The sequence below is a fragment of the Columba livia genome, chromosome 1, assembly GCF_036013475.1.
Source record: "Columba livia isolate bColLiv1 breed racing homer chromosome 1, bColLiv1.pat.W.v2, whole genome shotgun sequence".
Taxonomy (NCBI): Eukaryota; Metazoa; Chordata; class Aves; order Columbiformes; family Columbidae; genus Columba; species Columba livia.
The window spans coordinates 127,642,616-127,656,970 of NC_088602.1; the positions used below are offsets into that span (position 1 = coordinate 127,642,616).

The 14,355-nt window shown below is 36.9% G+C and overlaps 1 protein-coding gene across 1 annotated transcript in view; it reads right to left on the minus strand.

Annotated features, from left to right (window-relative positions):
• MAN1A2 (mannosidase alpha class 1A member 2) overlaps positions 1-14,355 on the minus strand; it is a 151,005-nt gene that overhangs the window by 90,388 nt on the left and 46,262 nt on the right. The window contains exon 3 of the mRNA XM_005506260.3: positions 9,882-9,978. Within this exon, the coding sequence (XP_005506317.1) occupies positions 9,882-9,978 (97 nt within the window). The remainder of the gene's footprint in view (positions 1-9,881; positions 9,979-14,355) is intronic.

Consider the following 14,355-nt stretch of genomic DNA (forward strand, 5'->3'; position numbering starts at 1 on the left):
ACTAGAGTGAATAATATTAGTGTATTAGGTACAAGCACAGCCCTGCACTCATGTGGTTGAACTGCTTCTAAATTACAGCTGCCCTGTAAATGGCTTCAGACAACAACAAAGCATCCTTGCATCTGCCTCCATCTTTGCACACATATCCATATTGCTGTCCTTACCACATTTAGATTTAGATCTCAGTATGCTCATTTACTTAATATTTTAATATTTACTTAATATTTTAACACAGTCCAAAATAGACTGCATAGCCTTAATTTCATTTCCTTATAACACCTGCTGGTTTTAATTCCAAATGACTGAAAACAAGTTTAAATTCAGGAATAGCATTCCCACAACCTAAATAATTCCCAAATCGAAACTAACGTAAGTCTGTGAAAAATGTAATTATGATTCCTGGTAAAAGAGCACAGCTATTCTACTTGCATAGAAAGTTACAAAAAGGACATTACGAAAGTTACAAAAGACATTGCAATTGCTAATAAGACCCCCTCAACCAAATAAGGCATGAAACTAAGACAAAGGAAATAACGGCTAAGCTTTGAGCAAACTGTGTGGCTAATTGTAAACCTGGCTTGCTTTAAACCAACTGTAAGACTAATTGTGAAACTAGAAGGTAACAAGGTAAGAAGAAGACATAGAGGAAAAAAGAGGAACTTCCTCCAGAATGACCAACTGCAAGAAGGCCTTCTGAAGACCACGAAGGAAAGAACAATTAATACCAAAGACACTAAAATAGGCTGAAACTAACTGAAATCTGGAACTCAAGGACAATAAAAAGGGCCAGTCTGGAGATCTTCGTGTGTGTGTTGATGGAGTGCAGACTCCCTGCGCACCCAGCACTGTTTTGCTTATGCTTTATCAAACACACGATAATAAATGGTATTAAGTGCTGCTATCCATGATTGGAGTAGCTTGAGTTGTTTATTTGAAGTCCAAAGATTCCCAATGGGAAACATTTTTTTTTTCCTCAGAGCAAACCATCTGGTTTATAAGAAAAAAAGCAGGAGGATGCTACTAGAGAGAACAAAAATTCTCAGTTTGAGCCCGAGACCTGAACTCTAATATGACTTAATTTCTTCATTACCATTGACATAGATGATTACTCCATTATTTTATAAGGCAGGTTACAGAAATAAGGTGTGTTTATTTAATGGGATTAAATCTGTGCATCTTATATATTTATTTTTAAAGGCAGAATTCTCAATCTTCTGAATAATGCCATAGGATTTAACATCAGTCCAGAAACACGTTAAAAAGCTATTGAGAACAACTGACCTAAATGTGTTATATGTAAGCTAATACAGACTGGGTGAGAAGGATTCAGTGGGAATGCTGTATTAAAAAGAACAAACAACAGTTGCTCGTGGTGAGTTTTCCTGATATGCGCAGGCATACTTGTAACAGCTGGATGACATAGCAATAACATTCAAAAATATTTATAGCCAATCACAGTTGACTTTATCTATGACACCAGTAATCTAAAACAGTTAAGAATCACAGCCAGATTGCATCCTGCTTGCACACATTTCCAGTTTTTAGAGAATAATAATGTTCTGAATAAACACCCTGTCTATTGCAGTGAAATAAAAATACTGTTTACAAAACACTATTTTCCCAATTAGCAGTATCAGTCAGAGGACAGCTTTAAATTACATGAACTGAGGAAAAGTAAGAAATTTCATAAAGAGAAGTCATCGCATCAATGTTGCAGTCTTTTTAAGAAGCAAATTTGCGTATGGACAGAGAATATATACAGAAGGTATATAAGAATACCCTTCAAAGGCTCTTTTTCTCACACAGATGAATAATGGTTTAAAAGATAGGAAATGGGATAAGTGTAAACAAGCTGCCACCACTGTGAAGGGAATTCACCAGTGAGATCCTATAGAGCTGAATGCCTATTTATTAAATCATTTGAAAATACTTCTAAGTCATCGTATTTATAAATCATTCAGAATACTATACACATTGGATTAGGGTTTTGAAAAGGAATGCTACCGTAAAAAAGCCACCCTACAGTGAGCTTCTAGACTCCATAAGGAGCCTAAAAGATGAAAAATACACTTATTAGGAAAGGAATAGTTAATAAAATGGAAATCAGAACAAAGTCTGCCTTTCAGAAAAAAAGGAACTTGAAAATACATAAAGAAATTAGATAATGTAGAGGGTATGAAAAAATGTACACATGAGAAATTACTTAAGAGACCAAGACTCTCCATGAAAGACAAGCACACAACTGAGGGCATAAGCAGTTCTACAGACTCATGAATGCCACGGAAGAGACAAATAATGTGTTGGGTTTTTCAAGTACCAAAACTAGTCGCCTAGGACAGTAACAGACTTCAAAATTAAACTTTTCTACATAATATAGAATCAAACTACGGAATCCCCCACAATGGTATATAGCAGCTTAAGTTTGCACAGACTCGAAAGCAGACTGGACAAAGATCACAGAAAAATAAAGTAAAAATTATTAAATAAAACTTTCTGCCTCTGCCCACCCAAGTGTTACCACTACATAAACTTCTGGAAACCTGGAGAGAACTCTGAGAAACACTCAGTCTGTACAGGCTTTTCCTGCTCTTAGATTTATTCCCTAGGTACCTGCTGTGAGCAATTTTTGGAGGATGAGTAATGATAATGTTTGGTGTTTTGTCCGACCTGAAGGAACTTTTCTTGTGTTATCAGAGCACTGTTCTAATTCCAAATCTGGCCAGCAACTGGAGACTTACGTTTGTTCTTAAAATTTTACCTTTCAAAAACCTGTGTTACTGGCCGAAAAAAAAAAAAAGAAACAACACATTAAATGTACATGTAATATTCAACATTGTCTCAGTGTAGTCACTCATTACTGATTTTGCAGAGGGCACAGCTACATAGGCCTGTCCCAAGGCCAGTTCCATTTACTTTAAAAACAGAGTAAGCAATACAGACATTGGGTTGAAATTTGTATCATGAAACTGCCTCTCTTTACGAATCAGCATGAATGGATTTTCTTTCCCCTTTCATTTGCCACAGAAAAAGGCAATGATGGGTAGGTTACTTGTGCACATGCAGTTCAAAAACTGCTTAGCACTTTTTTCCTCAAAACAAGTCAAGAACAAATTTGTTTATGTATTTACACCTTATATTCCTTTTTTGTTTTCATTTATCCTCCATGTGAATTCAGAGGCTGAAAACATGTATAGGAAAAGGATGCTGAGCAGAAGTTATTTCTCCTGCCTGTCTCTTCATTAGGATTTTTATGGCAAGAAGACAACAGACGTTTTTAGCCATATTTTCAAAAGGTCATCCCTCAATTTTTACTTTAGGGTATATCTATTTTCTTCCCAGTAAAAGTGTTTGTCTCCATAATGTTTAAAACTTTGCAGGTTTTTTAGCAGCTAAAAAAACAACCAACAACAAAAAAGGCCCAGGAAACCTGTCACCCTTGACACTCAATTTCGTGAGCTTAGAATGTAAGTGACAACTAAGATAACAGCAGATAAAAGTGTCAGATCAGCTCAGGCAGCCCAATAACTTACCATGGCAAATGACGAAAACATCTAATAAACTAATGAAAATTTTCTAGGGTAATTAAAACAAACAAAACCCGCAACTATAACAACAGCAGTTAAATAATTTTTCTGTAGTGTTTGCAAGAAATACTGTACCTCTTGTTTTCTAGAACACAAACTGGACAAAGAAATGACGTTACTCTCCCAAGCTTTACTGTTCTTGCCAAAAGTACAGGAAAAACAGATGCCTTTGCATGACTCAGCTCCTTCTCGCAACGGGCTCGTGCCCTTGCAGCCTGACAAATGCACTTTCTCCGCGGGGCTCGGGAGCATCGCTGCTCTCCGGCACGGCACGGCGGAGAAATGCGCTGTCAGATCTCCATTGCTTAGCAACACAGGAATCTGCAGCAAGAGCTTCCCACGCTGCAGCAGTGGGCACTCGGCTCAGCAACTTTCTCCCAGGTCAGGGGGGTTCATCAGTGGCACTGGTAGCAGAAAGCTGAGACAGGCTGTGCAGCAACCAGGCAACAGGACACACTCAATGAGGTGGCAGAAACCAAGTAGTCTGCTGGCAAGTTAAAAAAACAAACCAAACCAACCAAGGAACAAAAAAATCGCCTTACTAGAGCTGACCCAGCTGAATTATTGAGTTGTTCCCTTGGTCACATCTTGGCTTGGTAACCAACATGCACCTCAAAATTTCATTTTTCCCAATATATGAAGCAGTAGCACATTATGTTATATGACACTGAACGTGCTAGACTGAAGTCCCTCATAAAAGAGAGAACAGCTGCATTTGGTCATGTGTTAGAGAAGAGATATGGCACTGCATTGCAGCCTTGAGGCTCTACTAAATAATTCAAATGCAACCACAATGTGACTTCATTGACAATTTTGCCTTCCTCCCAGAATGCAACATCCCAAGACAGAGCCTGCAGGCATCACAAATTAAACTGACCACTTACATGGCATGTGCAGTAAGAGATCAGGAGAGGCATGAAAGCACTATAGATGCGTGAGACAGTCCTAGTGTGTCAAATTATGAAATAGTTTCATTGAGACCTTCTGCATGAAAATGGGCATGCTGGTATGCAAGCATGTACAACTTAAACTCCACATCATTATTACTTAGGAAAGATTTTTTTCACACCCTTCAAAACATATCTAGACATATCTATTTATGTATACATTATGAGATCATCTTCACATAACGCAGCTCATCTTTAGACAGAACACGTACAAATGCAAGGTTTAGAAATGCACTGCAAGTAATACGGGAAGTTTACAATTTTGCAAGAGTTTCTATCATTACTTTGTCATGTACTTATTACTTGGCACATTGCACAGTCAACTTCACACACACATAAAAAAAACCAAAACAAAACAAAAACGAACAACAACAAAACACACAAAACCAACACTATAACAAACACCCCCACACAACAATTTTCAGACCTCTAATTTCAGAAAGCATCAGGTAAGATGACCACCCATGATTTCTAGTTTTGCTGAGGATGATGTTCTGAGTTGTCCAAGACCGTGGTCTTTTTTTTTCTTAGTCATTCAGGTTCTCAAATAAACTTGACTTGATTGATTGAAGACTGATACAAACCCAATAGTACAAACTGCTCAATTTAACTCACAATAAAGAGTCTTCCGGGCTTGTGCTATGGTAATTAGTTCATAAGATACTGAAGTAAAAGATGTCACATATATACATAATTTAAAACTCTGAAGCATATCTAGATTGAGTAACTTTACTGGTGTTTCCACGAGATGTTCACCTACGGGTCACCAAACAAGTTCAGGGACAAATCATCTTTAAATAGCATAGTTCAGACCATTACTCTGATCCCCAAAATCAAATCCAATCAGATTTCATTACAGTAAGAGAATCTACCAACACCATCAATTACTCCGGTTTTCACTAAAGACAAAAAACCTTCTGAAGTAAGGCTCAGTGTTTGTCATGTTTGCTCATGATCTTACATGCATCATTTGCCAGCGGCCTTTTGTCTTCACTCTTTGTATTCTAATGAGAACTTGACCCAGATCCCATACAACCCCACCTCTGCAACAATGCCCAGCAGCTGCTAAATTATTCCTGCAAAACACTTTTTTTTTTTTTTAGCTTAGCTGCTACAACCACCAGCAGAGCTGCAAATAAAAATTTAAAGTACAAAGTGAAATTACACCTCTCTGATATAATTTCTCCTTGTCTTTTATACTTTATTTTATAGGGAAGGAATAAATAACATATCTTGACATTACTAGCTCTTTCAAAAACCGACAACTTTCACAAAAACAGGAGCAAGTTATCACCCTGTTTCAGCAACACAGAAACTATAAAGGTTTGTTTCGTATGTCATCTAAATGTAAATATTTTTAAAAGCCCACCAGTTCTCAGTCACCTGTCCAACAGGAGCACCAGCCTACTAATTCTGAGACCCAGCTGTTGAAGAGGTACTATTCAAGATTTTAACTACTGACTGACTACACAGTTTGAAAGGCAACATTTTTAGCAGGCTCTGCTTTACAATTTACCATCACCAGGCCAGAAATTTCAAAAAGACTGGCAAGAGTTTCTAGTCGCAGGTCAACTAAAGCAACTCCAGCAGGTTTTGTTATAAAAGTCAAAACACTAACTGGGGCAGCCCATAAATGTTCTTGCTGCCATGCTTCAGTGAGACACACAGCACCTTGCTTTAAAGTTTATCATCCTTCTTTATCTTTTTTAAATGACTTAAAACTAAGATTTATGAGAGCAGAGCAGGCCACCTTCTCTCCCCTTCTCTGATCTCAGCTTGATCTTGTGATGCTGGGAACACTGATGTTCCTCTTGGCATAGATATAGATATGCACTGCTTCAGAGGGGAAGGGGAGTCCAACAGGGAAGATTAATGGCCCATTTGCCTTCTAAATTGAATTGCATTTGCCTCACTTGAGAGTTATCAGTAAACCTGACTTCCCAAAGATTCACGCAAAGGGCTGCAGTGACAACCAGCGATACCATCTCCTTGCTGAATCTCACAGACGTGCAATGAATTGAAATGAAAGTACAACAGACTGCAGTAACGGCAGAAAATAGTCTGGGTAAATCCCCCTTCGAGATTAATAATAAAAACAGTTTTGCTGTGCAGCTTTTTTTTACTAAAAGTAGCATCAGTTTTCAAAAAAATTATGTAATGCCTCTATAAAGGCAAATACCACTGGGAGTGGTATCATTATGAGTAAAAGAGGTTGGTAAACTACTAGCAATAACAATACAGCCTAGACATTCCTTGGTACAAGGATCAATTTTTTTCCCCCCATTCCTACCAACCACCCACCAAATCAACAACAGCTGATTCTATTTTAGACTTGGAATATACTGAATATTATCGTATAAATTTCAGAAAAGCTTTTCAGATTAAATAAGCCTTGAACATAGCAATCATATTTGGCTAAAAATTAAATGGCACAAAATCGTATCTGGATTTTAAAAGGAGAAACATTTAGGGAATTGGCTGCTAGACTTAGCTGGAATAAGAGGATCAGAAACTTGAATGTGGAGGAAGCCTGCAAGTTCTTTCAGACAACGATGCCAAAACTCCAAACAAGAAGCACTCCAAAGGATAAGCATTCCAAGAAGAAAAAAGTAGGAGGAGACGTATTAGAAGTAAGCAGAGGAGGAATAAAAAGAAAAGAGTAAAATTAAAATAGTTTCAAAATGTTGTGTCAGTCATATTAAAAACAAACATTAGAAAAATGTTTTTCTGCCATATAAAAACAAAAACAAACACAAACAAAAAGAACACACACAAAACCCAAAGCACACCAAAACCCCCCAAAAAACAGTCACTTCATAGATTCTGGGTTGCAAACCAAGACTGGTATATTAAGCAAAGGAACTGCATACAAATTCAACAGCAAAGACTACATCATCATACAAGAGAACAAAGATTTTCACTGTCAGACTCAACTTCATCAGCTAGAGAAAATATAAAGGAAAGCCATGTATTATAGGTAACATAGCTGCAGAAGAGATTTTTCTAGTAGAAATGAAAGCAGTACCAATACACAAGGTAGCAAAAAGAAATTATCTAAGAATACTCTACAATACTCTCCAGGAACCTAAGAAATGTCCTTTCGTCTGTCACAGCTGAATCCTGTTGCCCTGGCTTTCCCTGCAGCTTCACACTATGCTCAGTAGCCGCTGCACCTTCAGCTCTTCCATTTCACTTTTCAAACTCCTCATCCAGTCCAGATACTCTTTTCTTCTGAGCACACTAACTTCTACATCTTACTTCCCTCAGCAACTCCACCCGACTCTATACTTTTCTTCATAAATGAATATAAAGTAGTAAAACAAATATCGGCCTTTACACCCTGCCAAAGTGTAAGAAAGCAGGTTCCAGTGCACCACAGAATGCAATCACTGCCAGGCTCTAAGGGGTTTGCTTGCATAAAGGCAAACAGTCTGTATTGCAGATAGGGCTCATATAGAGGTTGAAATTATTTTCCTTTGGATTTAAATAAACTTCTACAAAGTACAGCTTTGGGGGAAGGATTTTATTTGCTGGGAGCAAGGGAGAGGAGCAGTGTGTCCAGTTAAAGATCTCCCTTATCCATGTCCAGCACTTATTTAAGGTTGAAGTTCATCATGCAGATAAATTTGAGGAAGAACTGTTTGTATATAAATAAAATCACTTGTTTATTTGTAAGATATAAGAATGCTTTACATAAGAATGCTTTCAAGATAAAACTTAAGGAGATCAAGGGAAGGGACAGAGTGAAAAAAAATAAAATCCCTTTAAGTATTACAATACTTTGAAACAACTCCTTTGACACTTCTTTTGGAATGAGTTTCCTCTGTGAGTTTACTTTTCCCCTACAAATGAAAACAAAAAGCTAACTGAATTTTTATTTAAGTCAAAATAATTTATCTTGGGTTCAGGCACTAAACACAGAAAACCAGAAATTACAGAATCCTTATCTGTATTGCTATCATCCACAAGAAACAAATTCAAGATTTAAAGCAAGATAAATAAAACAAATACCAGCTGCAAGGAGAAACAACCTCACACAAAGTCATTAGCCAATCGCCTTACAATAAAAGCCAATAAAGACTCAATTGCAAGCAAATTATTATAACCAGTACTAACATACTTAAGATATACACAGTATATCCACACTCATTCTTGATATAAAGAGTAGTTATGATAAATTTGTACCTTTCTCAGATACTAGAGCACAGATGAATACAGTATGAAACCCTGACCCTACACAGTCTTAGAACAGCTCTCCTGGCTGCATTTTACAATAAATGCATGAACTTCATGTCTTAGTCATCATAGGTGCACTCTGGACCAATCCAAGCTTAATCTCAAGCACTAACATCAAGGGTATGTGTTTTGCTATAGCAGAGGATGAGCCTAGAGAACCTCCAGAGCTCAGTCCTCAACAGTTAAAACCACCTGATGTTTTTGAACCACCAGCAGTCCCAGGGAACTGGGGACTTAAAAAATTGATTCCTACCTGGTTCGAGTACCAACAAAATGCTTGTCAGTTCCCAATCACTATTATACTTATTCTGTCCCAATGCATTTACACTACAAAAGCAGTACTGCTACAGATCACTGATATTTTAAGGAAGAAAAGCCATCTAGTCTGATCACACGTACACAGTACAAGGCTATTCAAATTCTTGATCTTTGCATTCCGCACGTTTCATACTTTTCTAAATAGCATTTGCGACATTCATTCACACTCCATTGCTCAAATATTCTCACTCTACCCATTGAATTTCTTCAAAACTTGGCACTACTCTCAAAATTTCTGTATTTTGAATGTTGTTTTTTTCTTTCATTACAGTCTACAGGTTCAGGATCCACAAGTCACACGAAGTCACAATGTTACTTTTGCTGTACCCAGATCTCTTTTTAAAAGTTACGTTAAATTTCACTGTGATACTACCAGTTTTTCAGCATCTTTTATGTGCATTTTATCTTGTATCACAGTCTCATGGAATTGAACACAAAGATCAAGACAAGATGAGGTTGTTTTAAATTACAGTAACTGCATCCCAAAATATCATCACTGCATTGTAACTCTTATTTATATATGTGTGTACACAAGGAAACTGCACATAGACATAGCTTAGCTTTTGTAACAATAAGAACATATTACTCCCAAAAAGATAGTTTAGTCAAATAATCCATTGAAGTACCACTGAAATAATCAACACAATTCTGTCATCCACACTTCAAAAGATTTATATAAAAGAAAAATTTGCTAGGAAGTTTAGGTAGACTTTCAAAGAGGACAGCATGAACAGAATGTAAATTTAAAAAGAAAAAAAAAATTATATATTTATATATATACACATATATAGCCTACCAAATATGTTGGTGGAATGTCCTTTCCGGGCAATTGGTTTGAGCTCATTATGTCCCCATCCATATTGCCTATAATTGTCCCAGGCATGCTTCATCATCTAAGGGATGGAAAAAATAGGATTCGATTACATTATAAAACTACTTTGTATGAATACAATATTTTACTTCTTATTTGAGACTTCATCTTTCACAGTCGTCCCAATATACTGGTAGTTACTTTGCCACTATTTCTACCTGTTACAGAAATCGGATTATACAGCATGAATAAATTTGGAAACAACTTCAAGTCTATTTAACTTGAGCTACAGAGACTAATGCACTGCATTAGGTAATTTTATTGTTCGTTCTTTCTTTTCCTTAAATATATGCATAGACATTTAAGAATTTAAGCATAAGTAATGCATTTAAGCATAAGGAACTGTGAAAAATACTGGCTAATGTCTAAAATGCTAACCAAAAGAAAAAATATCTACCAATATCTGAAGCATAAAAGGGATTTATTTACACTGGTGCATCCAAGTATGACTAAACAATTTCGCAAAAGGCACAATAAATTTTTTCTTAGCAACACCTACTTGACAAAGATAGAGTCATACAGCCTCTACCAAAAGAAATGCCCACACCTTTGCACTTTAGAAAGCATAATTAACAAAGTAGTACAAAATTATTAATATGTGCTCCACATAACATTCTCAGCTCCTTTTTAATAGACGTTTCCACCACCTACTGTAGCAAACTACACCTAAAACCAAAAGATCTTGTTGATATGCAAGTATTAACTGCGAACATCAACCACTAACTAAGCAGAGCTTTTATGGATTTGTTAAAACTTGTTAAATTCCTTGTGCTTGTTTGCATACAGCAGAAATCAAACAGCGACCAAGTTGCAAAGCAAATGCAGTTTAAAAACAAATGAAATATTATTACCTAAACACATCAAAGCATGTAACATGAAGAAATCAGATGCCAAAAGACATTGCCCCAAACATAAGAACAGTCAGGAACAAACCTGTTCTAAAACAACAGCCATGCCACTGTATCCACAATCTTATATATTGTTCTATTATATCTTAGAAAGTGATATTATAATAATGTTAATATAAACAACAACTTGAACCATGATACCAACAAGTGTGAGAAAGGTTCTCCAAGAGGAAAGGCTACACTAATGTAACTACCAGATTAAGTCTTTAAGAAAGCAATTATATGAGGGCAAATAAAGTTTTCACTATGATTTACAATATTCTAGTTTTCTTATTTGAGTCGAAGAGTCACCATACTCATAGAAACCAGGAGTAAACAAGCAGATGCCACCTAAAAGCTGTGGTGCAGCCAGTAGAAGCAGCTCTTTTCTTATTGAGTTTAGGATTTAGTGAAACTCAGCATCTGGCAATCCCAAATATTTCACACTGCATTTAAACTGCCTGCTGAGAAATGCAAAACAAAATTGCTGTCTCTCCACAACCACCAAGAGATCCCTGTTCAACTTACATGGCTGCAATCCCTCTGAATGTAAACTCCCTCCAAATTTCTCATAGCTCAGTTAACTCATGCCCAGACAATAAACCTGAACGGCAGCAAAAGTATATGCACAGGCCCAGGAGCTGGGAAGCGCTCCCGTGTTAAGTTAAACTGACATCAACCTAGGCACTGATGTCCCTCTCAACATGCCAGACGTCCCACTCCTACTGCTTGTCATTCAAAGTCAGCTCCCATGTTGCTTTTGGGATTTGCACTAAAAGATTCTGACACCTGATGAGGCAATAATAATGCATAGTTGGTTTTAGTGTCATGAACCTATAATGCAAGAAAAAGAGGATATAAATATTATACTAAAAGAGGAGAGAAAAAACATTTCATTAGCATTCACAAATTAGTGTTTACAAAGCACTTATCAAATTGAACAATTAATAGCTATTAGAACCTCAAGATGACTCACGTAAAGCGATCTCCTCTCAACAGGTAAGAACTACAGCATGACACACAATAGAAGCCTAATCACAGTCAGCATAGAAATTCTTCTGAGACCTCTTATAAAGATTATCCAGAACCAAACTACAAGTTTTTATATAAAATTGTTCATTAACTTACGAATCAAGAATCACAGCATCCTTCAGGTGGGAAGGAACCTTAGGATGTCTCTAGTTCAATCTCCTGCTCAAAGCAGGATCAGTTATGGGATGAGACTGGGCTACTTAAGACTTTCTCCAGTTAGTGTAGACTTAAGGCTTTCTCCAGGCAGTGAAGGCCTCTGTGAAGTGTCCCACTCTAACTCCAATTGCCAGTCCACCTTTAAATCCTAAAAGCTCTACCTGGGAAGACACAGACCTATAGTTTTAGATGGCACTAGAGAATGAAACTAAAGAATTACTGATCGGTGACTTCAATGTGAGTTTGATAACACAGATGTGTGAAAAACAAGGTGACCATGACATAGCAGATCTAACCAACCTGCTTCCACATAAGGGAAACTGGGCTTTTGAGACCTTTGAATTCAAATATATGAAATCATGGAATCATTTAAGTTGGAAAAAAGCCTTTAAAATAGAGTCCAACTGTAAACCTAACACTTCAAAGTCCACCATTAAACCATGTCCCTAAGTGCCACATCTACATGAAACTGGATGCAGCAATTAAATTCTTAATGAAGGAGAATCAAGGGAGCATTGACATTTTAGCTTTGTGAAAATCTCAAAGTGTAGGCAAATACCAGTATAGATCAAAACTAGCTAAGCCCAATAGAAGAACATAAACTTGCTTCCTCACAGCAGAATGTTAATTGTGGAATATTTCACTGTCCCAATGGCTTTTGGGGAAAGTACAGATTTTGTTACGAACTATTTAGTTCTGCGGAAACCAATAAAATTATGGAACTTACAAAGTGATAAAACAGAATACGTGACAACATAAGAAGTTTCTACATCCATACGGTCATAAAATAAAATTTATCCTAGGATAAACTTCCATTAACACAGAAACTGTAAAGGAGTCAGTTTCACCAGATTCATGCATCAATGCAGAACTTAAAAATACACTATTGAGACTAGAAACACTGTCAAACACAAGAGACTAAGACAGTTGACTGCATCATCTGAGGTTCTGAGATAGGAAAGCATATTTTGATGAGACCAAGCTACTTTGATAAACACAAACACTGTCCCCTCTGCCTCCCCCAAACAGTGTACAAAGAATATGGTGTTATACTCAAGAATCTTTTGACTTTCTTACACTAACTAGTCAACTGATTTTTTTTTTTGGATTAACACTGCCACACAGATCATTTCCACAAACTAAGAACTCTCCATGATACCACGTTAGCAGGTAACTGCACATTACATTCAAATGAGAAACTGCACAGCTCTTACATACAATGTTAAGTTTTGTAAGGATGATATGCCAAGAGATCTCATAACAACATGGAGATTCCTGCTACTGCCAGAACTGGTAGCATGGTAATACTACAGATACAATCTCTGTACTATTGGGAGCAGTTGTGCATGCAGAAGCTTTTGAAAGACAGGAAAAGATAGATGCCTCTGGCAGCTAAAAGTTTAACAGAGGATGTCACTTTGGCTCATGAAGCACAAGTTAGGTGAACTCCTGATATGTAGACCAAGATTATCTCTATGGCTGTGCCAGAGAGTATTTGCATAGTGAAAGCTGGAAATGCTGAAGAATAGCTGTAGGTATTTTCTTCAAAAACACTTGTCTGTAAGAAGAGAGGGAAGTCACAGAGAATGAGTGGAACACTTATTATGGGATGCATCATACAAAAATACAAGCCAGCAAGATGCTGCTGCTTGTACAACTTGATAATTCTACAAAAAGATTAATTTGTATTCTACTGCAAGAGAGTCAGAATGGCAAGAAGTAGGGCATGTCTCAAATGAAACTGCTCTTGTAGGTACACCATTATCTAGATGCTTTTACTAACTTCAGAACACGTTCATGGGACCTTACTGTAGAGTTTATAGTCACTGGGAAATAAATTTATTTTTTTTTTTTAAAGACAAAGCAGCAATGACGTCTTTTGACAAAATCATGATTGTAACAGTAAAAAGAGGATACAGTGATTGAAAAGAGACTTTCTTAAGGGAGATCTGTCAGTACAGCAGCATGTTAGAAATAACAATTCAAACCAACAGACTGGTTCAAAAACCCCCTTCCACTTGTCAAAAAAGGGCAGTCACCTAGCAAATAGAAAATAAGAGTCCTGAGAAATAAGTAAAAGAAAATTTACTGGCAGATCGCAAAGACAGACTGTACACAGAATGAGGAACCTATCCTCTTCTTGCCACTCATCAGGAATGTGCATAGCAGAGACAGCAAATAGGTTTTGCTTTCAAAGGAACCTCTTCTGGTTAAGGGTACAATTTTAAGATATTTATATAAACCACCTTCAAATTCTGTTTTAAAATTAACCAAGGACTTGCTAGACAAGATCACTTCTCAATTTGCAGATCAAAAATTAATAA